The sequence below is a fragment of the Rhynchophorus ferrugineus genome, unplaced genomic scaffold (assembly GCF_030347505.1).
Source record: "Rhynchophorus ferrugineus isolate W39M unplaced genomic scaffold, kcgeb_rfMv2 rfM5, whole genome shotgun sequence".
NCBI lineage: Eukaryota > Metazoa > Arthropoda > Insecta > Coleoptera > Curculionidae > Rhynchophorus > Rhynchophorus ferrugineus.
In genome coordinates this window covers 24,827,406-24,855,379 of record NW_027472584.1, presented here as the reverse complement: position 1 = coordinate 24,855,379, position 27,974 = coordinate 24,827,406, and the positions used below count along the sequence as shown (strand labels likewise).

The following is a 27,974-nucleotide window of genomic DNA, read 5'->3' as shown; positions in this document are numbered from 1 at the left end:
CGCCACATCGAATTAATTCGTTACCACGCCTACTAAACTAAAATGAAATGAAAGAAGAGTGATTCACTTCTTCGTAAAACCACCATAATAGCTATTTATACTTTGTGTGTAATATACAATGCTTCAAAAGAAAGTTGATCGATAATTTTTTACAGAAATTTAGCTTTTCGAACAGTACTTTTTCAAGTCTTAGTGACGAACTGGCTACAAACCGCACCTCTCTCCGTTCATCTGTTGTATATGTGATATGGTTGAGTGTGCAATCGTTATGAACACCGTTTGTTCCATTTAAGATAACAGGTAAGTTTTTATCATATCTTTTGTAAATAAAGTCTCAAAATTTGATAATGATAAGATAAAGCCACTTTATTTCGTATAAATAAGTAAAGGTGCATGTATTCGATTTTGTTTATTTTCATCAAATGTCAGTAATATTAAAAGGATTCCCTTCGAGAAGTCATAAAATGTTTAAACCATGTTTTTTTTTGTTTGATAGTATTTAAACGGTTTTTAACGGTCGCAATGTATTATATGTAATAATATTTGATACCGACAATTTTAAAGTATATTTTTAAGTACATTTTATTCCGAGGTTTGTCTTTTTAAACCATCACCTAGTTCTAATTTACTTGTTAAAACACAATCTTGTGATGTCATCTTAAAATATCATTTTGATTAATCTAATTATCTACTAGCATTGACCATTGTAAGCAAATATTAAATAACACTTGTAGTTCCTTTGACACCATTGATAAATTTAGAATACTCACCTTAGAAGAATGTATTCATCATACATGTAATTTGCCTTAAAGGCATGTTAGTGCTTTTGCCTTGTAAATTTACATTTCTTGAATGATGTCACTCTTATTTTAGTGAAAATTATATATTATTTGTGATGTATTATAAATAGAACCTTCCTGAATATAATTTAAATTCAGTTTAAATAAAAACAAGATTTGCATATTGTTCGTTAGTGTAAATTCGTTATTTTCTGCTCGAATTAGAACAAGAAAAAATGCATGGCTTTATGTTGCTGTTGAAAAATCGATTTTAAAAATAAATTTTGGCCCACGTTATTCTAACGACGAGCAATTTGGTAAAAAATAGAACATTTGCATACAGGAAAGATCTAAAACTAACATAAAACCTCAGTAACAAGTTGGTCAGTAACATTTAACCTTTTTATAAATGAATCTTAATTAATAATATGTTACGTAAATGTGTATTAGGAAATTGATGACTTTTCTGTAGATAAAATTGGATTAGAATGTTCTGGGTATGCAAGTTCTTTGCTCCCCTTTATTTTGCGAAACCTTATCAAGGAATGAAGATTAATTTTTAGCATAGTATTTTGTATAATTTACGGAAAAAATCATAATATGGATGTGGATGCATTGATTATATAGAAACGTTTATGACACACTTTTATACAAATATTTAGGTTATCGTATAAAATTGCATTTTTATCGCAATGCAGCTATAGATAACTTCTGCATTGTGTATAAAAACTAGTGTTAATTTATTTATTTCTCATGAAGTTCTGTTATTTGTGTATTCGTATTCAATACACTTAGAATTACAGAAAGGTCAACTACCGGTGGTGTCTATACTGAATTATCGATTCTGTCTTATACATTTTGACGGTCAAGATTTTCTCTGCAATATTTTGTTTTTTGGAATGTTATATACTCTGCGGTAAAACAGATAATATAACGATAATAATTGTAGTATGAATAAGCAAATTCCAGTTTTTTCGTCAACCAATTCATCTTATTTAGTATTATTCATAAATATTTCTCAATATTTACCATGAAATTATTATCAAAAATAATATATTAGCATATATGTTTATTAGTAAATTACATTGTTATTGCTTACATATAAAAATATGAAAACGTTAGGTCATAGGTGATATGGTTTTGGTTTCCCGTTTGTTATAGTTTGGTCATACAAGAATTATCAAGTTTTATTCTAAAATTACTGGTATCAGTGTGTTACTTTGAAACGGAATACATATATATGTAGTGGCTGTTCGTAGATTAATTATTTGTTCGCTATTTTTAATTAGTCATAGAGAACGAATGACCGAAGTTATACACATCTTAGTTGTAATACTTATTAATAAATGCCTTGTAAATGTTTATTTATCTCATAGAAAATAGAATCTATAATTTAGGTAGGTATGTCCGTTCATTCATTCACATGTTTTATACGTGGTTGTAATACAATAATGATCTTTATTATTAATTTCGTTCGACTGTATCAATTGATTTTAATTAACTGTAACATTTCTCTTAACATGTTTGTACCGTGACATAATTCCATGACCCATTTCCACTACACGAAATCCAATAATCAGATATAAATTAAGAACATCTTCTCTATACAATAATTTTCATTTAACATACTGTAAAATCTCTTGATGTCCTTCCTAAATAATATTGGAAAGTTTTCATTAACGGAATTGCATACAAGATGAATTAAAATCGTTTTAATGGCGACGTGACGTCGGACGACAAAAGCAAAGTAAACGGAGAATCTTACTTAATCTTACTGTTAGATATCGTTTTTCCTTTAATTTTCGGTATGAGTCATATTTTTTATATTATATGTGTTCTTACAATATTAGTTGAACTAACTCGCCGCTATTTACCCCTTAAATTTTTTTTCAAATATTTGTATTTTCGTTTTAAATTTAGATGGTTGTGAAGTGAATTTTTGTTTTAGGTGTAGCTCAAGACATAATCATGAAGTCCAATATTGGCTGTTATTTAATTTTATTCGTAATTTATTATTATAGCAACTGCTGTTTTGCTCGAGAAGGTAATTATTTTTGCGATGATGTTCGGTTTGTTTTTGAAATAGTATCGTTTTTATTTCAGTACCTTCTCCACCGTTAATCACAAAACAATCTGCCACGAATGAGTTTCTCTTTCAAGTAGAACAAGGTGAAAATGATAAACCGTTTTATTTAGAATGTGAAGCTCAAGGAGAGCCTGCTCCAAAGTAAGATAAACAACAACTAAAACATCTTCGATTTTAAGAGAATCGTTACGTTTCAGATACTATTGGATTAAGAACGGAAAGAAATTCGATTGGCAGGCTTACGACGACCGTATTTCTCAACAAACCGGCCGTGGTACTCTTTCATTTACTAAACCTTCAGATGTTGATATTGGTCAGTATCAATGTTTCGCCGAGAATCAATACGGAATTGCAACATCCAGTTCGGTGTTCTTGAGAAAGACTGAACTAAACTCTTTTAAGAACAACCCTCCAACTTCACTGACGGGTCTCGAAGGTGAACCGTTCAATCTGACCTGTCAACCTCCAGATGGTTGGCCTAAGCCTGTCGTTCACTGGATCATGATGTATACAAGTGGTGGTTTTAAAACAATCAATTCCTCTCGTATGACGGTCGATCCTGAAGGAAATTTGTGGTTTTCTAATTTAACTTCAACCGATAACACCGATAACTTTATGTATGCTTGTGCCGCAACCAGTCCTACTAAGCACGAGTACAAATACGGAAACAGGGTTTTGCTTAATGTTGTGTCGGCTGGTGTATCTGCTGCCCAAAACCGAGTCCCTCCAAGATTACAATATGTCTCTCGCAAGAATGAAGTTGCCTATCGAGGAAAGCCGGTAGAACTATTTTGTATTTTTGGTGGCACGTAAGTACTAACTTAGATTTTTAACCAGATCACAGAATAAAGCTTGTTTCGTATAGACCACTGCCGCAAACAGTTTGGTCAAAAGAAGGCAAATTATTGCGAACGATGAATAAGGTAACACAGGGTAATTATGGAAAATCATTGATAATAAAAGCAGTAGATTTTGAAGATGAGGGAACATACACTTGTGAAGTTAGTAATGGAGTTGGTGAAGCTCAATCGTACTCCATTCATCTAAAAGTTTTAGGTATGAAAAAAAAAACACATTTTAACCCAATTAAATCTAATTACGTTTTTTTTTCATAGCCGAACCATATTTTATTAAAGAACCCGAAGTTATCACAGCGGCTGAAGATGAAACGGCTGAATTCAGGTGTGAAGCTGGCGGTGTTCCGGACCCAGACATTTTATGGATTTACAATGGACAGCCAATAGAAAAAGCTCCTCCGAATAGCCGTCGTAGTATACTGCCAGGACGCCTCATCATCAAAAATTTAATCAAAAACGATACTGGAAATTATGGCTGTAATGCTACAAATTCATTAGGCTATGTTTACAAAGACGTGTATGTTAATGTACAAGCTTTGTCTCCCGAAATTACCGAAGCTCCGAGAGATACCTCTGCCGTCGATAATCAGAGCGTTAATATGACTTGTAAAGTTGTCGGAGCACCTAGGCCCACAATAAAGTGGTTTCACAATGGGAAGGAATTAACAGGAGGCAGGTTCAAAGTTCAAGAAAGCGGCGATTTACTCATTTCCGACGTTCAATTCGATGACAGAGGCAATTATACTTGTTTTGCAGTGAATAAACTCGATGAAACCAGTGCCAGTGCCAGATTATTTGTTAAAGGTATTTATTTGCTTTACTATTCTTATACCTTTCCAGTATATGCGGCTCTGACTACCCAATAAATATTTTGATAACACAACTTCCACCATCTATATGTATGTTTGATTTAGGTCAAATTACATCATAATTTTGCCAGTATTTGTATTTAATTAAAGCTACGTCCTCTCCCAAACAGGAAGGAGGATTTGTTGACAATAACATTATTTTAATTATTTTGGTTGGTTAAACGTGATTTCCTTTGCACAGATGTCGATAATTCATTTTGATTTGATGACGGAAATTTAAAGCGCCGTATTCTAGATATACGTATTTTAGTGAAGTGTGTCACGTAGTAAAATTTCGATCAATGTCTATCGCATGCGCCACGTGATTTCTCTTTAAAACACTAAAAATGAAATGACAAGAACTTTATTTTTTAAATTATATATATATATATATATATATATATATATATATATATATACAAGTTAGCGTTGGGAACTATCGACTGAAAATAGTAGAAACAGTCGATAATCGCAAAACAATCGAACTACTCGATTGTAAAAAACTAGCGATTAAAAATAGTAATTACTATTTCATTCAAATGCACACTTCCACTGTTTTTCTATTCAGCGATAACAGACGGGGATGTACGAATTTCTTCTCGTACTAATATTGACAGAGGAAAGGATGGAGATAATTGTGTGATTCTCTGTGCTCTATTGGCAAGTGACGGTGTGAAAAAAGGAGTAGAGTGATGATCTCAAATATATTTAATCCTATATTAATATTTGGAAAGTTACAATGCCATAATATAATAAAAGTAAATGGTTTATTTCTATTTCATTCCAATACGTGCCTACTTTTTTTTTTCAATCATGCCATAAGTAAGACGGAGATGTACATAGTTATTTTCGAACATTCTTTGGAAGAGAAAAGGACAGAGATAATTGTTGTAATTTATTAGCTCAAACAGTTTTATTTTGAATAATGTAATTTTTTTATATTCTATATATTTGACTTGATTGTAAAGAGGAATGGAGTAATACCTCTAAATATTTATATCGTATTTTATTAATTAATCTTTATCAACTATTTAACCATGGCAACCTTTTTAAATACTATTTTAATTTTATTTATCGTTAGTAATGAATATTTTATTATTAGGAATATTATTATTCGTTGAAATTTGAATGAAGGAACTTTCAACAGTCAAAAGGCTTGAACAAACATCGAGAGACTTTGAAAATCGAAAGTCAATCAAAAAAACGATCCAATAGCCAATATAACATAAATGTAGTCAAAATAATTTAACTATTTATCAATCCAACTGTTATTCTTTTTACCTTATTACATTAATGTAAGCATAAATTCAGCACATACTTAGGTCGTAACTAGGAAGTAAAGCCAAAACGTTAAAAATCAGTCCAATGGAACTAGTTGGATCGAAAATGGTAACTGAAAGTACACGACTGAAACAGTCGATAGTAAAAAGTAGTCATTTACTGAACAGTCGATACTTCCCAACGCTAATATAAGTAATATTGTTTATTTTAGCGCATACCTACATAACGAATGGACCTACCGATTATGAAGTTGAGTCGGGAACATCAGCAACTTTCAGATGCAACGCGGTAACTGACGAAACTCTCGAACTGGAAATCGTGTGGTTGAAAAATGGCCAACCGATTGATTTCGATGCCGAACCCCGATTTGTTAGATCATCCGATTATTCACTTACGATAACGAAAACGATTGAATTAGATTCGGGTACATATACCTGCCAAGCTAAAACCGAACTAGATGAGGCTTCTGCCAGTGCACAACTTATTGTTCAAGCAGTTCCTAACGCCCCTGGAGACATACGAGTTGAATGCCATAAATTAGATGCTACAATTCATTGGTCTTCGAAGGGCGATAACAGGGCACCTATTTTACATTATTTAATACAGTATAATACAAGCTTTACGCCTGATTCGTGGGAGAGTAATTTTGGTAGTGTTCCTGCCGTCGACACAACTTATACTGTTCCGTTAAGCCCTTGGACGAATTATACGTTTAGAGTCATAGCCGTTAACAAAATTGGAAGTTCTTTACCATCACCACCTTCAGAAGGTTGCTCTACTCCTCCAGAAGTGCCACATAAAAATCCTGATAATGTAAAGGGTGAGGGAGATAGGCCTGATAATCTTGTTATTTATTGGACTCCAATGCCCCAAATTGAACATAACGCACCAGGATTTAAATACAGGATTTATTATAAGAGAGATATCCTCGGTAAAGATTTTGAACCACCAATGGAGATTAATGATTGGAAAGTCGGGAAATTGGAAATTCCAAATCAACCTTCCTTCCAACAATATAAGATCAAAGTTCTTGCTGTTAACGATGAGGGCGAAGCTAATGTCTCTCCTCAAGAAGTTATTGGTTACTCCGGAGAAAGTGAACCGGAGCTAGCACCACAGAATTTTACCGTTATTAACGTACAAAGTTCTACAGATGCTCTGTTTAGCTGGATTCCCGTACCCTTAAATTCAGTAAAAGGTATTTTGTTAAGGTCATTTGCACTAAATATTTTTCTGATACATTTATATTTCTACAGGAATTTTCAAAGGTTATAAAATTAGAACTTGGAGTGACCAGTCGCCTATCAGAAATGAAATACAAGTTCAGGGTAGTTCGTCTAAAGCCCTTGTAAACAATTTTGTTCCTAACACTAAGAATTATGCTCAAGTATATGTTTATAATGGAAAATATAATGGACCTCCAAGTGAAACCCTTAGTTTCCATACTCCAGAAGGTATTTGGTAGTTGACGGATTATTTAAATATCAAGTTTAGTCTAACTTATCTATATTTAAGGTGTTCCTGGAGAAATGGATTCATTAGAAGCTTTGCCTTTGGGATCTTCTGCTTTTCTGTTAAAATGGGAGAAGCCTGACAGGCCTAATGGCAACTTGACTGGTTACAATATTTATTATGCTGAAGTTGATAATACTATGAAGGTTGGTAGACATATCCCTAGGAGTCCACAAATTGAAGATCCAAATAGACTGAGGGCAAAACTTGCAGGTAAGTTGTAACTATTTTTGGACTGAAATTATTTTTATAAACGTATATGTTGAATTGCTAAGTAGAGAAAACAATGTGTTAGATAAAATTCAATTTATTTTCTCTCTTCTTTGCGTAAATTAATACAATTCTAAGTATAGTCACTAGTCACAAAGACGAGTTTGTTTATTTAAATTGATAATATGAATACAATTAAAGATGTTAAATCGATAGATATTGGTGAGAGAATTATGAATTGGATGAAAATGACTTAATCGTTCGTCTGGTTTAGCAATAATACTGATGCCATCATCAAAGCCAACTGATGATATGGCATATAAGAATTCTACTGTTCTGATCTTAATCCTCTGACTTGACTGTTCTTGATTATTTTCTTCCTACTCTTGACAATTGACTGTTCTTACTTTCAACACTTGACTGTTCCTGAGAACAAAGAGAAATCTTCTCTTTTCTGTTTGAATTTTCCGAATAATCTTGTTGTTCCCTGTGGATGCATCGTGTTTTTATTGCGGAAGCTCCTCTCTTTGGGTTCTTGGTGATAGCTAAGAAGGTTTTTTCAAGAAGCCCTTTCCTGCACCCCGATTTGTTTAAATTATCGGGGCGGGGAAGACTATCAGCTAAGCTTTCTGACGCGGATGGAATGTATGTCTTAGGACTCTTACGAATGCTCTGTTATTTCACGACCTCGGTCCTTTTGTAGTTTTATAGTTATCGCCAGAATTAGAGATTTTCCACCAGATCCAATATCTTGCAGCCGTTATTTACCGCTAGTACTTGCACCCTCATAATCCCAAGCAGTCGACAAGGAGCCGACGCGACATGCATTTTGTTAGATATGTGGTTTCCGTGTTCCACGGTACCTTTCAATAGTACCTATAATTACTTGGCCTAACCAGACATTCTATACAACACGATGTTCTATATTGTCTCAGGTCATAATTCTTTTCCCAAATGTTATAAAAAACAGTTAAGTGGTCTAATAAATTCGACCTCTAAATTATATAAGTACAATAGACATTATAACTTAAAACTAAGCAATTTTCTTAATTGTAAATAATTATAATTGCGTGGCAACAACATATAACTCATTATATTTGCAGGATTGAATGCTGGAACAAAATATCGTATCTATATAAGTGCAAAAACTAGAGCAGGAGAATCAAAACAATATTTCATTGAAGCTAATACAAAACCTGGGGGAATTCATAAACCAGGCCAACCTACATTTGAATGGGAACCCATCAAAAATGGTAAAACAGCTTCAGTCAGAGTACATTGGATGCCCAGTGAAGATGGTAAACCTGGCTCTCATTTTTATGTCAAATACAAAAAGAGAGGAGAAACTCAATACCTACATACACCACCCGAAAAGAACGAAGATTTTCAAGATGGTGCGTTGGAATATTGAATTTTTTTCGATGAATAATAAAAGTTTTCTTCTTATTATTTCAGTTCCTGGATTAGAAACAGGAGAATCGTATGAGTTTGTAGTTACTTCAGTCGATGGAGATCATGAAACTGATAGTGAACAACAAGAAGTATATACGTATGATGGTATAACAATTACAGCAAAAGAAGCAGTAGCTACCGCAGGATGGTTTATTGGAATGATGCTGGCCATCGCCTTCTTGATTTTAGTTCTAATTATAGTATGCATTGTTAAGAGGAATCGAGGTGGTAAATATGCCGTACATGAACGGGAACAAGCTAATGGAAGACATGATTATCCAGATGAAGGAGGATTTCATGAATATTCTCAGCCGTAAATATAATTAAAAAATGTTAAAAGCTGTTTTTATAAATGTGCCTTACAATTACAGTCTGGACAACAAATCTCACGGAAGAGCCTCTACAAGTAGTGAACCAAAAATAGGCCCTGAAAGTGATACTGATTCAATGGCAGAGTATGGCGATGGCGACACAGGTATGACATTTTTATGAATCATTTAGGAAACGTTATGAATGCCAAGGCAATGCATGACATGATTACAAAATATATTTTTTGTTGCCTTAAAATATATATGTATTATGGCCGTAATAGATTTTTTGCATACAATTATTAGTTGCCTATGGAATTTAAATGTTTTTTTTATTATTATTTATACCCATTCTTGGGTAGTTTTTTTATTAGTTAAAAAAATTGTATTTATGTTTTTATTTTGTTACTTTTATGTAGAAGGTATGAATGAAGATGGGTCCTTTATCGGCCAGTACGGTCGGAAAAAAGGCCAAGGGGAAACAACATCACAAGGGTTTGCCACATTTGTTTAATGTGTAAGGATTTGTTTTTTTTTTTGTTTTATTAACTACAACTAATTTTTTCATTTATTTATTTAGTTCAGTTAGATATATGAAAAGGTAATCCACGTTTAAAATTTATAAAAATAGACAACTTTTTGATGCAAAGTATATACTTTTCGATAGTTAATATAAATTTCAAATAACATACAATTCAATATACATGGATTGCTTTTTTGCGTACATAGTAAGCTAATATTAACTCTATAGTGTTGCCTCGTTTAGCCATGAATGAATGAGGAATGAAGAGAAAAATAGTATTGATAAAATAAACATATTTTAGGTCGATTTACTGAAGACGGGTCATTCATTGGTCAGTATGTCCCAAGCAACATGAAACAAATTGGCGCTATTGGGGCACCAGGAACCCATAACAACGCAATGGCAACTTACGTCTAGACAAATTATTGATGAACTATGATGATGCTTTCAGTGTGGTGTTTCTTTTCTTTTATTGAGTGAACTTTATTTATTATTTGACTACTATTCGGTTTAGTTGGCATCATAGCTGAATCATAGTTTGAAAGAGATGCCCTTATTTATCGATATATATATAGATTACAGGAAATTAAGGTGGCCCCTTATGTTTTTACTGTAGTTTGTAGTATTTGCTAATCAAAATATGAATTTAATATAATATATAGTAATATATTTTGTTGGTCGTTAAAAATATTGACTAAGTACCATTTTTAAATTGTAATAGTTTTGTTGATAATGCTGATTTCACTGTAAGTTGTATTATAATATAATATTAAGTTTTCATAATTTCCAGGGTTAGAATAAGACAGATGTCTGTTTTTGCAGAGAATATTCCAATTCCATTATTTTCTGTTCATTTGTTTTGTTCTAATACCTAAAATGTTCTCATAGATGGAGTTAATGTAAAAAAAATTAAGCTTCTATATACCCTGTGCTTAGGTTTTCGAAATCGTCATTTTGTTGTACGTGTATATTAATTTCATGACACTGCCTTACGACTTAAAGTTGCCAGGATTTGGCATTGTTAATTACTACTATCATCATGACAACAATTAGGTTAATATTTATTTTATTAAGTAATAATGTGCGTAGTTCATTTAAAATTATAATCGATGCACAAAAAAGTTTTTAATTATTTTGACGCTGGTGTAAAAAATACTGGTTACCTTATAAACTCATTTAGGCAAGAGTCTAATTGTTTTCGTACTACTATCAATTTAATCAATATTACTCTTGATTGATTTATGTAAAAATATATGTATATTTCTTTTTTTAAATTATTTAATATATGCTATGTCAATTTCAAGAAAATTAGCTTTGAAAAACAAAAGGGTGGGGAGGTGCTATTAATCGAGGAGGGTTATCTGTTTGTTGCGAATTGTTGCTTGTTAAAAATACTTACATTTCAATTAAATTATATGTGTTGGGCAAATTAAATTCTTTTCAAAACACTTTCAACTGTGATTTGAGTTTCTCTTTAACACAGGGTGTTCTGTCTTTAGCTAAAAACACTCTATAGTTGATAAGACGAGAGAAAAATTGTATCTAAATGACGGTGTTTCAAAAAGCTTTTTTGCTTGAATAACAAGTCGTTAACATTTGTATTTTGGTCATTTGATATTTGAGCTTTATGATATTATTAGGAATATTGGCTTTTGTACATGTAATTTACATTTAAAGAAAAAAGTATTCTTGGTATGCAAGCACTTCTTTTTGATAAGGTTTTATGGGAAAGATGCACTGTTGGGTATTAGTTAAGATCTTTCAATGAATATATTTAATCGTCTAAATATTACGAGGAAATTGCTTTACTCTCTATTTCAGATGGACTTATAATATTTTTTTATTGTCGTGTACAAATATAATGTATTTGCATACGCAGTAGTAGTTCACTGTAGTTGTATAGAATTATTTTCCGGTATTTTTGTGTCTATTAATGTAGATTGAAATTAAAGCTACAATTGCTACATTTTTTTAGCAATAGATCTTTTTTTATAATAATGGGCAGATTTAACCCACATATTTTTGTTATCTATATTTACTTTTATAACAGATGGTTTAGTTTTAGATTTTCTTTATACAAAAAAACAGTTTTCTTTTCATTTTTGCACTAATAAAAAAATAAAGTGTATGTCCAATTGTTTTTATTTATTTTACAGTTAGTAAATACATATAAGTAAAAATTGGTACACCATGCCCTTAAATTATTATGCTGCATTAGAAAATAAAAACACAGTTACCTATTTCTTAATTGTTAATAGTGGTGACTAATGCTATTTGTAACTAAAGGTTTAATTTACATTGTAACTGTCGTTCTTGGTTGTCTTTAGTTATTCGGTCACTTACTGGCTTGTAGAATGAGATTTTAAAATCATATCTATTTTTCTTAAATTTAATGACATTATTTTATTTAATTTACTTAATTAAACTAAAATTACTATGTTAGAAGTATCACGCTACTAAATACATTTTTTAAAAGTCATTAAATAATATTTGGTTAAAAGTTTAAGGAATTATGATTTTTGTTGTTTATAAATGGTGTACTCACTTGTTATAAACGTTTTTCTATAAATTTAATAGTTTAGCTAATATTTACACTCTATATATGTGAATTATACATTCAAACAATATAAATAAAACAGGTATTTTATCGTGATATTTATTGTTTTTAATAACTATAAAATAGTACTGATAACATTAAACAAAACAATAATTTAAAGCAATAATACGTTAAAATAACTTAAAATATCTAAAGTAATACGGTATTAATACTTTACTGACAATAACACGTAGTCATTGAAATTGTGTCAGCGTAAATTGAAATCAGAGTTGTAGTAACAAACAAGTCAATCATCATTTGAACACATACTAAATTAAAACTAACAAGAATAAAATTCAGACCTAATTTCGTACCAATGACACTCGACGTCTGTTAGTACAATATGTTTACAACAGAAAATAAATAATCAACAATCTAATAAAATCTCAATATGAGTATTTATCCCGACAAAATCGATATTTTCCCAAAACTAAAATATGAGAACGATTGTTGCTCAGTTATTACCATATCTATTTTGTACATGATTATATATGAATACACAGCCTTAAATACTAATAGGTAACTTTATAATTGGCATTAACTTATGTTAGCTGTTCGTAATTGGATTGTATTCTTGATTAATTGATCTAAGGAACATAAATGCTAGTAACAGTAAGGTGGATCCTAGAAGATCACCCATTGCCGTCAAATATGGTATAGCAGAATTATCTGGGTCAATTTTGTATTTCCACATAGTGTGAACCATCAAATGTGCTACGTAGAGAAGAATCATCAGTTGCAAGAAGCTGACGGTCAAATAGGATAGTACGAAAGCTGGCGTGGCACGAACTTGTCCATTATTTGCTATTAAATCAGCGATCATTACAAATACTACTTGACCGGGAACAGACAGAACCAGGAGAATTCGTGCAGTTTTTGCAGGAAACACTGGAACAATAAATTATATATTAGATAGTTAAATTGTTGCAATTGATGACGGCGGTGTCCGTCCCCTCACGTGGAGCCACTAGAAACCACCTGCTAGCATGCCGATTGAGCTGAATACGGACTAAACATAGTGTAGAAATTGTGCTGTATTAATAAGAAATAAATAAATTACCTCCAAAAATAAGAGCAGTCCAAGGTGCAACCCATTGCTTAGTGTGTGGCGGAATAACTCCCTTGACAGATGTTTTATGTAACATAGTAGACGTTCTACTAGATTGCACAGATACCAGATTTCCTCCAATTCCATTTACGATTGGCTGAAATGTGACATAGCCAGGATATTGATTCACCGCTTTATCTAGAACTAAACCACCCGCTCTGAAACATCAAAGAAATATCATTAGATATAGGAAACTTTTCAAATATATGTCCTACTCACCCACTGATGAAAAGAGCTGTTATAACCGGAGTCCAACCTCTATAGAGAACTTTCTTTGTATACTCATTCTTCCTGACTATTAAGATCCATCCTGGTAAAACACCCAGTAAATAGATGCCAATGATTATGAACATAACCCATTTGTGAGTGTCTATAAGTGATAAAATGTGTAATAATCAACATAAAAAGTATTTTTAAAATATACCGTGTATTGAGTACAATAATCTAGCCCATGCTGAAAGAACCATCAATGAAACTACATCTCCAATACTGGCAGCTAAAGGTGTTGCTAAATTATCGGGGTTTAGTTTGATTTTATGCGAAATAAAGATTACTGTTATTAAAACAAAGTCCAAAGTGAAACATGATAATGTTGCTGTTAAGGTGCTAGAAGCCATCAGGAGGTATGAGTCATTCCAATCAAAGGTCTGATTAATTACTGCGGATGCAGAAATAGCAAAGATTGATACTACACAAGATGCAACAATTGCTTGTATCTAAAAAAGTGCTCATGACGTTAAAAGATAAACAAATAATATGGGTTTTAACTTACCTGCACAAGACCGATATTTCCTATAATCATTTTGATAACCTCCTTTCTTCCTTTCATGTTACCTAAGTTTGCTTGTGTTGACAATCTGGATGCTAGACACATATCCAGATTACCTTTTAACCCTAATAGAGCTGGTACCAAAACATATAAAGCTCGAACTTGCTGGAATACTTCATAGTCCTAAAAGTAGTTTTCAGTATTTTACAGTATATTCAGTATTTTATATGTAATTAGGGCGTACCTCAACTTTCCCTAACACAATGCCAGCTCCAATTGTTCCCATACCAGCAATCATAAATGGAATGAAAATTTGAATTGCAACTGAATACCATTTTTCTTTTTTCAATATCCTTTCGCATTCACTAGGCGTGGATAACACCGATTCCAGAGACTTTTGCTTGTCAAATTCTACAATTGCATTAATATTATGATCTTCCGCATTTCAAAACGATTTTTTCTGCTTACTTGGGTTGTTCGAATTAAGATCATTTGCAAAATTGAAATCAGGTGATATGCTTACAATTGTGCCATTAAGTTGATTTGGATCCGTTTTTATTTTATCCGTTTCAATAATTGTATCAACTGTCTCAGTAGACGCATATGATTTATAATCCTTTTCATTCATTACTGTAAAATATTAAATATCACGTTATCAATTTTTTTATCCCTAACATAACATTAAAATAAATAAATATTTAGTTGTATGTTACGATTAATATGATTTCTACAAGTTTATTCAAAAAGCTTACTTGTTTGTAGGTTGAATACCACCTAAAATATCAGCAGTTATTTGTCCTGGCACTTCAAATACTTGTGAATCTGGAAAGCGGTGAGGGCATCCACATATATTTTTGCTGTAAGAGAATATTAAAGATAAATCAACGGAAAATAAATTATTTTAATTATTTAATTTTAATACTAAATTACGGGATTTTGGCTTAAAATATTCACCAAAACAAATTGTTTTGATAATATAACAAAACTATTTTATTACTTAAAATATTAAAAATCTTATGTTTTAAGTATTTTGCTATTTAACTACTCGTTAGTTCATTCAACTATTAATTTCACGTAATATTTGTAATGATTATTGCATAGTTAATATTACTACTGAAAAGTTTCCATCATTTAGATTAAAACCATCTTGAACATAAGTTTTGCCCCATAAAATTACAGAGTTTTATTTTCACTTACCTCAATAATACTTCACACATTAGTTTTATTCAAAATTTACTTTTCAATCGAAAGAAAAATGATAACGTTATTCTCTACTAAACACAATTAAAAGTCACTATTTAAACGACAAGAAGACAAATTCAAAATCGCACTGTATCATATCGCCTTGAATATTGAAATGAAACTGAACTAGCTATACACTGGTATTATAAGCTAACTGAAAGAAATTTTACCTGTCCAATATGAAGAAAGGAAACAAAAATCATTCATGGTTTTATTACTCTAGTTTATACAGGGTTGGTTACAAATATAAATAGGGATTTTCTCCCTTTCTTCTTGAATGAAATGAAAATGTATTTTAATTACCAACAATTGACTATAACAATTATATATATATATATATATATATATATATATATATATATATATATATATATATATATTAATAAAATATTATATCGTTTTATTATATTATTTTATTAAACTATATTAATCATATTATATTTATTACTATGTTAATATTAAATTAATATAATTGTGATGATATTTACATAACATGAAATATATTTAAAAAGATTTTAATATACTTTCTGTTGACCTCTGGTTTTTTGAGGTTATGTCAGTTTAAAACCATGATGGTACTCACCTAGAATATCGATAAGGGAAATTAAATATTTGTAAAATAATATTTTACGTTTTTGAGTGAATGCTCATATTCAATAAAATGATTTTTGTTTATACACGTTATCTAAAAATATGACATTTTTGTGGAAAGAGAATATAGGCGGATCACTGTTACATTTTAAAATTCTATTTTCTTATTTTAATTATAGGAAATTGGGTCATTTTATTTAGTCTTGCTTAATTCTGCGTATTACGTTTAGTATTTTATTTAATATTATTTTTGATAGTAATATATTCTGCGACGAACATTTACACCCTGTATGGAAAGTGACTACTTTTTAAAACTAATTGAATAGGTATTTAAATCTTATGCTGCGGCATTATTGTTATTTATTGATTCTTAATCTTTCCCTGTGCTTGTAAGAGGGGAAAACATACAGTAAACTACCCGGAATTACCACACCAGAAATAGAACACAAATCATCATTTAATTAAAATCCACCACAATTAAAATATATTTATTATTAGAATTATTTTGAACTCCTCAGGTGAACTTTAATATCAACTTGAAGCGACACCTATTAATGGAAGTACGAATCGATTAATTAAAATATTTTTGTACGTAAAGTCTCGCTGAAACAAGTTTGCTTATTCCGGTATGATGAAATTTAGAGCTTCCAGTGCCAATGAACTCGTGAAAGAGTTTTTCAAAGCTAATTCATAACTGAAGTACGTGTTTGAAGCGGTATACTTGAGATATTAGCTTTAATTAATCGATATATTAAGAATAATTTTAATTTATATTGTTTCTATTGAAAGATAAACAATTAATCTATATATAGAATATTTAATTGATCACTTCGGTGTGTAGATATAGCATTTTAAGTATATTTGCGTTGAAAAGTTTTTTTTGTTTGATATAACAATCATTAAATCATTCATTATCGTTCTGATGGTTAAAATAAAGATCAAAATATCTCATTTTTTAATAATTATGGTTTTGCAATGTATGCTTTTGACAATTTGCAAAAAAATATAATTACTTTATACGAAAATAATTACTCATAATAAACCAGTTTAATTTGAACATACTGTTTTTGCAAGTCATATACTTTCATCAGTAAAACGTGACGGTTTTACGGTGTGAATATTCAAAGAATAACTAGTTCATCTCCTTCTCTAATACAATAAATCAATTTTAATAAAAAAAAAGTATTGTCTTGTAATAATGTTAAAGGGAGCGGAGTAATATTAATGATCTATTTTAAAAAATATGACGATTTTTACCAGGAACTCTATATCAATAATGATATTATTCCTTCCAAGGCAATCATAATTATATCTAATTCATACTAGGCAGTGTTTTTCTAATTTGCAAAAGATTTTTGATATGCACTGCTTGGTATAGCCTTCAATTTTTTTGTTACTTATCTTGTCTTAATATCTTATAATTGTTACAAAACTACAATTTAAATATATATATATATATATATATATATATATATATATATATATATATAGTATATATATATATATATATATATATGTGATAAAAAGAAAAGTATGTACTTCAAAAAGAAGATAATGACCAATTACGCATGATTTAAAATTACAGTTTACTTTCCAAGCACTCTTGATTAGTTTGTAGAGCTAATGTCGTATTTGTGGAACAATTATAAACTATAATAACCAGTAAAACCTCTGATATAAATTTATATATACAAATTATACCATGGCACAGTAATTAGACAAGTTGGTAATTTCATTTAGACAATAGGTTGTTAGGTATATGTGTTTTTATTACTTACTGTCTTTGTAATAAATATGTATGATGTGCATCGTAAGGAAAGGTTATAATACGACTATAAAAATCCAAGCATTTTAAAAAATATTTCTGTTAAATTATGAATTTTTGTTTAAATTATGCATAATTTTTGGATGACGTTCTAGTTTTCAAGGAAATTGTTATATAGTGTCCCAGAATGTCGTTTTTTTAGTTAACGCAAACAACTGCATCACATATTACCGTAACGGATCATTCCTTATAACTAATATGTTGCCTAGCTTCGGGTTAAAACTCGGAAATGATAGAAATATATAGTGAACTTTCTTAAACTAAGCTATACTAAACTAAATAAAGTTGGAAGCCTTTTTTTAATAAAAGAAAAATAGAATATTTGTTTGGAAAGTAGACTCTGTAGAATCAGATTCTACCTCATTTATAAAGAAATAAGAGCCAATGATATTTCTTGTATGTAAACTTCATCATACAGTGAATAATAAGAATGTATGAAATTTAAAGATATTTATTCACTAAAGTAGATAATGCATACTTTGACTTGAACCGCTTTAATTGCTTAAATTGTTAAATGTTTTTATGACGTCAAACATCAATCACTTTAACACTCAAATCATTTTATGAAATGGCAATTATCAATATCTCTAAAATGATAATTAAAATAAAAAAATCGAAACAAGAAGTAGGCTTGGTGGCGCAGTGGTAAAGGCGATGGAACGGTCCTTCCTAGTGTTGCGATAGGCGCGGGTTCGAATCCTGCTGGGGGGCATGGTCGTAAATTTATGTTTGTGGTTGTTTAAAATTTGTGAATGTTCTAAGCAAGAGTGTAAAATCCGACAAGAGAAATGATCCCACTCACGCCATTAACCAGGCTGGGTAAGACCCGATGGCTTCTGGGATGATTTCTAAAGTTAGTCACTCACCGTCGGTAGGCGCTTAATGCTGAGGACCGTGGTTCGGATATTTATATAGGTATTTATTAAAATACTCGCTTGCTTTGTATATTAAAATTAAAAAAAAATGTAGTGCATGAATTTCTATTAAATTCTAATTTAGATCGAACCAAAATTAATTATCAATCTATACATTAAATACTAATTAATACAAAACATTGAATATATATTATTTTAATTGATTTTTGAAATTAATGTATACGTTCTATGTTGGATCCAAAGATAAGATCGTTATTCTAAAACTGGTAGATATAATCTTTGAACAAACTACTATAAAAATAGCTATTATAATAGTAGTTATGGAGAAAATAAAACAAATAGACTCCTTTTTACTATTCCTTGATTGTTTTATCAGAAATAACGTTATATTTGAATATAAAAATAACCATAAAATTAACTACTTTAAGCTAAAACATTTTTACTTTACAAATTTTACGTGCGAAAACTAAATGTGGCGAATAAATAGACGAAAAGATGATTACAACATTTTTGTTTCTGGTTTGCGACATTTTTCTTTTTAATAAACCAAGAGGCTGTGCATAAAAACTATTTGGATTAGTAAATTAAACATCAATAAAAACGGAGAACTGCGTAACATTTTTTTCATTAATATTAACGGAAATATGCGTACAGACCAAGACGAATTAAAATTCCCAACAAAAACTATAAATATTAGTAAATTTAAACAATGTTATATAATTTTGACGTTGTCAAAAACCGTATCAACAGTAAAATTTCTTTCCTAGTGTTTTTTTTTTCACGTCACTAAAACGGAACTAAGATCCTTTTAAATCGTTGTTGATTGTTTGTTCTTTAAAGTGTTTACATCGAAACAGAAGTAAATTCCTTATTTTCCATCTAGCAAGTGTTGGTTTGGAACTTATCGATTTATTTGTTTTAATAAGTGTTTCAATATTGATATTTCATCATTGATCTTTAAATTACAAGGGTAAAGATGATATGTTTAAACTGTTCGAAAATAGATAATTTGGAGCTTTATTTTTATCTCACGAACCATATATTATTTGTTGTATTTTATTTTAAAATGTACTACTAAAACTATATCTACTAAAATTTCAATAATTCTTGCTCTTGATACCAACATATTTTAAAGATGAAAATACGTTACATACTAAATTGATGTTATCATCAAGTTGCATTACATTTTAATCAGATATTATTAAGATATAATTAAATAATTAATCTAATAAAAATTGTGTATTGATAAAAGTCAAACGTAATAAGTTTAAAAAGTGACATTGCGATTTTAATGTTTATCAAAACTTGTAGTTGATACTTCATACGTTTTTATAACGCATTGATAGCGTTCTAGTGGAATACTCAAGAAATAACCGTTTTTTACATGAAACCTCCTTATACCAACTAGGGGTTTATCTGGACTAGACCTACAGTTTAACGTGGGCTCCGAACCATGGTCTTCGGCATTAAGCCTATCGACTGGCGAGTGACCAACTTAGAAATCATCCCAGAAGACATCCGGCCCTACCCAGCTTGGTTACTGGCGTGACTGGGATTATTATCCTTGATGGATTTTACACTCTTGCCTAGGACAATCACAAATATTAAACAATCACAAACATAAATTTACGGCCATGCGCCAGCAGAATTTGAAGCTGCGACTATCGCAAGAGTAGGTGGACCATCCTGTCGCCTTTATCACTGCACCGCCAAGCCGGCAACTTTTGGTGCAAGTAAAACATTTTTGTCATGTTACTTCTGACAAAATAAGTCAGAATATTACATACATATTTATGTATAAGTAAGATTGGACAAAAAGCCGAGATATAAAGTAATAATATCAGTATATAAATTATTTTTATGTAAAAACATTACTATATCTCTATTAGTGGCTTTGGATGCTAATACAAATCATCCAGTATTTTACTATCATTTTTATTGATGTCTATAAAAATCAAAGAAATACTAAAATAACATCAATATATTCAGTGTTCGTGTCCAATTTATCTATTATTTGCTTTATTAAACCTTTTTTACGTAATATAGAAAATTGTTGTTTAGCTTAAAATAAGGCTTTCTCAGAACTATGATTATCTGCACTCCAATATATTAATTTGTAAAAGGTCAATTGATATACAGGGCACATAGATGGCGCTACTAGAATTAAATCCATATGTTTTTTAGTTAGCCCTAACCCTCAAAAGATGCGTGTGTAAATTTGACAGCTGTCGGATCATTAGTTTGTGAATTATAGCATTTTGAGTGAATCAGCTTTTGTTATTGTGAAAAAAATGGACAAAAAGGAATTTCCCGTGTTGATAAAATTTTGCTTTTTGAAAAGAAAAAATACAGTTGAAACAAAAACTTGGCTTGATGCCCAGTTTCCGGACACTGCCCCAGGAAAAACAACCATCAAGGATTAGTATAGTAAGTTTAAACGTGGTGAAATAAGCACCGAAGACGGTGAACGCAATGGACGATCAAAAGAGGTTGTTACCGACGAAAACATTTAAAAAATCTACAAAATGATTTTTAAATGATCGTAAATTGAAATTGAATGAAATAGCAGACACTCTAAAGATATCAACTGAACGTGTACATCATATCATTCACGAATATTTGGGTATGAGAAAGCTCTGTGCAAAGTGGGTGCCGCGCGAGCTTACTTTTGACCAAAAACAAAGACGAGTTGGTGATTCGGAGCAATGTTTAAAGATGATCAAGCGTAATAAACCCGTGTTTTTGCGTCGATATGTGACAATGGATGAAACATGGCTCCATCATTACACTCCGAAGTACAATCGACAGTCATCCGAGTGGACTGCACACGATGAACCTGCTCCAAAGCGCGGGAAAACGCAACAGTCGGCTGGCAAGTTTATGGCGTCTGTATATTGAGATGCGCATGGAATAATTTTCATTGACTACCTTGAAAAAGGAAGGACCATCAACAGCGACTATTACATAGCGTTATTGGACCGTTTGAAGGACGAAAACGGCCGCATTTAAAGAAAAATAAAGTGCTGCTTCACCAAGACAATGCACCGTGTCAAAAATCCATGAATTGGGCTTCGAATTGCTTCCTCATCCACCGTATTCTCTAGATCTGGCCCCCAGCGACCATGCCCTGTTCTCAGATCTCAAAAGAATGCTCACTGGGAAAAAATTTTCGTCGAATGAAGAGGTGATCGACGAGACTGAAGCCTATTTTGAAGCAAAGGACAAATCGTACTACAAAATGGTATCGAAAAGTTGGAGGGTCGCAATAATCAGTGTATCACCCTTGAAATGAATTATGTTGAATAAAAAAAACTAATTTTACCAAAAAAATGTGTTTTACTATGGTAGGCTGGGGACTTTTCAATTGACTTGTTAAGTATTTTGTTTAGATATTAAAATTGTTAACAGTAATATGGTTATATATGGTATATATGGTTTATGACAGTAGTTCAAACATATTTTTACCTGTGATCTTTTTCGGCTTTTAGGAATATCTTATCGTTTGTTTGTAAAATAGAACACGAGCTAAAACAGTTATATTGACTTTATCTTTGACTAGCAGTATTAAGATTGTGATAACTTAGGCTTAAATTTACAATTTGGATTAGTTTTTTTCTTTGCAGTTACTTAAGGGATTAGTTCTTAAACAAATAATTGATTTATGTAGATTACAAAAGTAGCTGTCAAGACCTACGATACCAAGTTTGATTCTACCATATATTTTAAACAATACAATTACATGTCGATGTCAACTGTTTAAAGATCATATAAATTATGTAGATTAATGTGTTAAACGTATGAATTGGAATTAATTATTTTTAGTGTATGATGGTACGGGATATTTTTAACATAGCGATTTAACAAAAAAAAAAGAACATTTATATCTACGTATTATTTGGTAGGTTTATTAATTGCGATTATGTCGATTAAGGGGCTATTCTTGCCTAAAAAATATTCTCAAAAATATGTCTATTGTAGTAAATGTTATAGTACATTATGGATAATATTCAGCCTAATACCTGCTTATTAGATAATACCTGCTTATTCAAAAATTAAACGTTGAAATTTGAAAATGTTAAATTAATGTTTCATTCTATGCATATTGAAATCTAATGTTACTTTCCATCAAAATTTTAAAAGGTTTTCTTAAGATTATTGTGTCTCATCGTATGTAGTTGATATGGTATCTCTACTCCTATTTAACTTTTTTTCGATGTTAACCACCAATAATACTTTTTAAGCAATTTAATCCAAATAATAGGTTTATTGATGGGTGTATTTTTTTTGAGAAAACATAATAACAACACAAACATAAATCTAAGATTAATATGTAATAAATAAATAAATTTCTATATGATCAAATTAATCAAAATGATTTATATATACTTTCTAAATATTTTTATCTCATATATAGTACAAACGTACACGATATAATTGACGGTTTGACTAAAAATTAATCTTGTTACTAATAAACTACACCCCAGCAGATAATAAATAAAATAATAAAATTTCGAAGAAAATGGTGAAGGAAATGCTCATCCGCCATTCTATATATATATATATATATATATATATATATATATATATATATAAACTTGGATATTCACCTTTTAAATATTAATAGTTTCTATATTATATCATAATGTATTAATGCATATATTTCATATATTAATAAACTATCTATAATGTTATTATATTTGGGATAAATTATTTTAAAAATATTAATTCTAAATCTTGAGGATTGTTTTCAATCGACACAAGACGCAGTAGCGCTGTTTTAATAAATTTTCTGATTTTGAACATTATTTTTTCTTGTTAGCGAGAAGAATGGCTTTTATGTGCAGCAAATTTACATTTAGACGGCATTTTTTTACTAGAACTGTCTCATTTTTATCCAGTATATGTCTCCATTTCTTTCAGATAAATATAGTGATAATAGTATTGTTGAAACCTAACTGCGTTTGCTCTTATTGTATTATAACAAAGTATAAGTTTGCATTACTCGATGTTTGTCATTGTAAAAAGATTAAATACCCGTTTATTTATATATATTATATTTATGTTATTACTATGACTGTTGAGGCTTTTGAACTCAATAAAGCTGAAGTGAATAAAAAACAGGATAGTACGAAAAATTATAATAATTAAACAAAAATATTCAATGTAGCTTATCTAGGCCCTGGTGAGAATAATAATCCAGGAATAAGCCACATATAAATAGCAGAGGTTGTGTCATAAACAAAAAAGCGTTCGAAAAAAATTAATTAGATAATAACGGTGGATTTGTATACATACAAAAGAAATCTCGAGAAATGGTCCAGTTTTGTCACAAGTGGAAGCTCGCGCAAAAACACGTTAAAACTGATAGGTTACCCCGGCTCACCACACTTCACTTTCAACAAGCTAAACTAAAATTGTCTTTTAAATATCTCAGGTAAATCGTTATAACCTATCTTGTTGGGGAACACTGTAACCGTCTGATTAGATACAGGATGGTACCAGCCCAGTTGATCGATAATATTGGCATCTCAAAAGAATCGCCAATTCAATACTATTCACAATTCGTACACGTTATATATATGTGGGCTATTTATTTTTCAGTATCAGCGCCTTTCCCGGTACTTTTATTTTATGAATAATTATAGTAATGGCTTCTGACGTTTATTCGTATTGTTAGTTGATAAACATTATATGTTGATGACTCTGTCTAAAAATAAACTTTTGAAACAGCGTAATATATGTTTCAAATAATATAATCGAAATATATATATATATATATATATATATATATATATATATCGAAATATATAAATCGCACATTACTCTTGATGACTCTGAGTAAAAATAAACATTTAAAAAGGGTAATATATGTTTTAAATAATATAATCTAAATTTATTACACCACAAAGTATTCATAAAAATGACTATATCTCTAAGATACTTAACATACGTGTTACATTTTTATAACAAAAAATCATGCTTCTAATAGAAAATATCGTTTCATAAAAAAAATCAACCGAACTATATTGATTGACAATCGATTATATAAATATGTTTATTCCGCCCCTGTCTATCTGCTTGAACAGTACTTTACATTTACAATGTGATTTACAAAAACCGCCATAACATTTTTTACCTATAGGTTTCATATTCATTGTAGTTTCCGAAATATTAATTGACAATACTGAACACAAAACCTGCACACTGCCTGTACATACTAATTGTCAACGACTCGATGAATAGCCGAACTGTAAGGGTCTCAACACTAGTATTTTACAGTTAATGGTGGTTTGCACAGACAAAGAAAAACAAAAAAACACATATAAAACACGGAAACTTGTTATTTTCAAATCTCAAAATCACATTTTACAAAACAAGGAAGTCGGATTAAATTTGATTGTATGCAATTATTTAGAGGTAGATATACAATAAACATTTCAACTCGAATAAAAATTGATTTAGTCCAAAACGTGTTCGATTTTAACAAACTGCTCGGCCAAAGAAAAATGATTTATTTAGTTCTGAATGAAATGATTTAATTTGACCAAAAAAAAAACCGTAACATTCAGTTGGTAGAAATGTAATATTGGTTCTCGCACACTATTAGTAATCAATTCCAAAAGTAATGGGACTACATTGATTATATTACATAATGAAAATAAATTTCTATATTTCGGAGATTCGAGTCATCTCTTCTAATTCAGATAAAAGTGCTGTTGGAGAAAGTTTGAAAATAAAGATATGGAAGCTGACACTGAATGAAACCATTGTACCCACTGCCACAACCACTAAAAAAAACTCAAACGTTATACAACCAACGTAAATGAAGATCCACGATATCCACCGGATACTGCACACTTCGATTATCACGTTTTCCGATTAATATATTACGGTTTGACTAGATGCGGAATTGAAATCTGCCAAACACTTTTTTTCACGATAAAACCTTGAAGCTTCAAAAAAATCCCTCAAAATTCATAATTTAAACCTATTAACGTTATTTTAATCATTTTCGATATATGATGCATCTTCTCCAGTTCGTTTTTTCGCAAATCCTTGACATTCATCTTTGAAATGGTTTCAAAACCTTTTCATCTATGTTAGGTGGTATGCTTGCTTAATAATATTGGGTACCATGGTGCCTTGACAACTGACATTTTAAGCGTTATTGAAAATAAAACCGGCTTCCTATCATGCACGAATTAATTAAGTGATGATTTTTAGCAAATTTCTTCGATTTCCAGCACAATCCAGATCAGAAAAAATCACTGACTGATTGGTAAGTTCATTGTATATATTTTTTAGTACAGAAATATTATTTTTAGGCAACATCATCGGATTACAGTAAGCGGAATAGTTATATTTATTCTTTAAAAAGGGGCAAATATCAAAAACGTATTGTTTACTTCATTGTTGAATGGTTTCGTTAAGAAATAAATAATGTCAGCAATAGCGCAACGAAAAAGTTTTGGTTGCAAAAGGTAATATCGTTTCATCATCTCCTAACAACAAAAATCGACAGTTTCATTATTATTATCAATAATATAAAGTCGATTTTACTATATTGATTTATCCTTGAATACATTTCATCGATGTATTATGTATATAAACAATGTTATTATCAGTACCAATAAAATATTGCATTTAATACTCCTATCAGATGATTATTTTTCTTGAAATGATATCACCTTGTTCTATTTAGAAGATCTATTTGGTCGATAGATTATAGACAACGAAATTATTTAAGCAGTATCTTATTCTCTCGAGAGGGGAACTTTATTAGAAGTATCATCGTTGATAAGGATTCATTAACATACAAAGGTTTCCGGAAAAGAAACTAATAATTTGATGTTTGTTACGCCATCTATTCGTAACAGATCGAATTTAATATTCCAAATATATTATCGATTATATTTAAATGTTATTATGTATGATTTATATGTTTCGTAGAACGGTGTTCATAACCAAACCGAATATATTAAAGTTTGACTTAAAAACGAATAAGAACTATGTTCAGTTTTTTTTTGTTATTATTAAATAAAGAAATAGTTTTTTTCAGCAAGAGATGTAAAACTTTTTACGAACTCATTGTTAAATTGGAAAAGTGTTTTATAAAAAAAAGGATGATCAGGGTTTTGTATATTGATTGTATTTTGAAAGTAAAATAATATTATTTAGTTTTAAGGTGTTGATACGTTTTATTTCTTAGTCACATTCAATTAATCTATCAACACAAACCATTTACTGTGTATATAAAAAGGAACAAAAAAAAGAAAAACATTATATTACGAAACATTCTTCTTAAACGTGAAACGACACGAAACCCATTGTAATTTAAATATACTGCAGAATTTGGCTGTTGGAATTTACATTTAGTTAAAAATCGATATTTGTATTTTTAGAATGACGAAATGAATATATAGGAAAATTGTCAATAGCCCTAGCCTTTCCACAATTGTCAAACGTAAAATCACAACAGAAAAATATACAAAACTTATAGAACAGTGCCCTAAAAAAATTAATAATGTTGCAGTAAGCTTAAATCAATTTAGTTTTTATATCACGCAACAAAAATGATTTTAGCAAACTTGAAAGCCTTTTCTCAATATTGGTGAAAATGTAGGTCAGTACACAAACATCATTAAGCTTGAAATTATATATTTTTCTATCAGAAAACAATAAAAAACATGTATATATTATTTATATTTTATCTAGAAATAGTGTATTTATTTTATATAAAAAGTAGATTAACAATTAATCTATATTAGTTTTGCAAGATTATTATATGCGTAATACCGTATAACAATTATCTCAACAGTTTTTCAACAGAGAAAAAGTTTTCAAATAAAATTAAATATATCAATATTACCGTAAGTTAAACGTATTTTTTATAACATAACTTAAATTATTAGCTGCCAAATATCAGTAACTTAGATATAATTAACATTATTTACAATAACAATTTTGCTTGTATGCATGCAAACAGCATTAAATAAAATAACTTCCTAGTGAAAATCAAATTCGACAAAAAAATAATCATTACAAACACGCCAGTAATTAAGCAGGATAAGGCCGGACACTTTCCAGAACCACCCCCACTCCACAAAAATCA

At 30.2% G+C, this 27,974-nt stretch overlaps 2 protein-coding genes across 5 annotated transcripts; one reads left to right on the top strand and one right to left on the bottom strand.

Annotated features, from left to right (window-relative positions):
• The first annotated feature begins 34 nt into the window (after window positions 1–34).
• Nrg (Neuroglian) lies at window positions 35–11,984 on the top strand. Of its 4 annotated transcripts, none has more exons than XM_076406448.1 (14): window positions 35–300; window positions 2,728–2,823; window positions 2,883–3,006; window positions 3,063–3,674; window positions 3,731–3,921; window positions 3,981–4,526; window positions 6,063–7,049; window positions 7,108–7,305; window positions 7,367–7,576; window positions 8,677–8,967; window positions 9,029–9,338; window positions 9,397–9,500; window positions 9,753–9,850; window positions 10,158–11,984. In XM_076406448.1, the coding sequence occupies exons 2-13, from the start codon at window positions 2,748–2,750 to the stop codon at window positions 9,845–9,847; spliced, it is 3,744 nt and encodes a 1,247-aa protein (XP_076262563.1). In that variant the 5' UTR covers window positions 35–300; window positions 2,728–2,747; the 3' UTR covers window positions 9,848–9,850; window positions 10,158–11,984. The 4 variants fall into 4 exon arrangements, with proteins under 4 accessions (XP_076262563.1, XP_076262562.1, XP_076262560.1 ...); XM_076406445.1 differs by lacking the exon at window positions 35–300 and adding an exon at window positions 2,002–2,176; XM_076406447.1 differs by lacking the exon at window positions 9,753–9,850 and having other exon boundaries at window positions 10,158–10,525.
• Window positions 11,985–12,498: 514 nt separating this feature from the next.
• Window positions 12,499–24,289, bottom strand: LOC143197753 (solute carrier family 41 member 1). Its single transcript, XM_076406456.1, has 9 exons — window positions 24,158–24,289; window positions 15,082–15,186; window positions 14,798–14,959; window positions 14,574–14,740; window positions 14,333–14,512; window positions 13,985–14,276; window positions 13,780–13,930; window positions 13,513–13,718; window positions 12,499–13,340 (listed from the first exon to the last, which is right to left on the bottom strand). Exons 3-9 carry the CDS (start codon window positions 14,955–14,957, stop codon window positions 13,000–13,002), a joined length of 1,497 nt encoding a protein of 498 aa, XP_076262571.1. The 5' UTR covers window positions 14,958–14,959; window positions 15,082–15,186; window positions 24,158–24,289; the 3' UTR covers window positions 12,499–12,999.
• Between the last annotated feature and the right edge of the window lie 3,685 nt (window positions 24,290–27,974).

Coding starts and splice junctions, on each gene's coding strand:
- Nrg (XM_076406444.1), top strand. CDS start 2,137: ATGTTTATTTATCTCATAGAAAATAGAATCTATAATTTAG. Junction 3,675..3,730: donor TTTTGTATTTTTGGTGGCAC/GTAAGTACTAAC, acceptor TGTTTCGTATAG/ACCACTGCCGCAAACAGTTT. Junction 7,577..8,676: donor ACTGAGGGCAAAACTTGCAG/GTAAGTTGTAAC, acceptor TTATATTTGCAG/GATTGAATGCTGGAACAAAA.
- LOC143197753 (XM_076406456.1), bottom strand. CDS start 14,957: ATGAATGAAAAGGATTATAAATCATATGCGTCTACTGAGACAGTTGAT. Junction 14,513..14,573: donor TTGTGTTAGGGAAAGTTGAG/GTACGCCCTAAT, acceptor AACTACTTTTAG/GACTATGAAGTATTCCAGCA. Junction 13,931..13,984: donor ATTATTGTACTCAATACACG/GTATATTTTAAA, acceptor TATCACTTATAG/ACACTCACAAATGGGTTATG.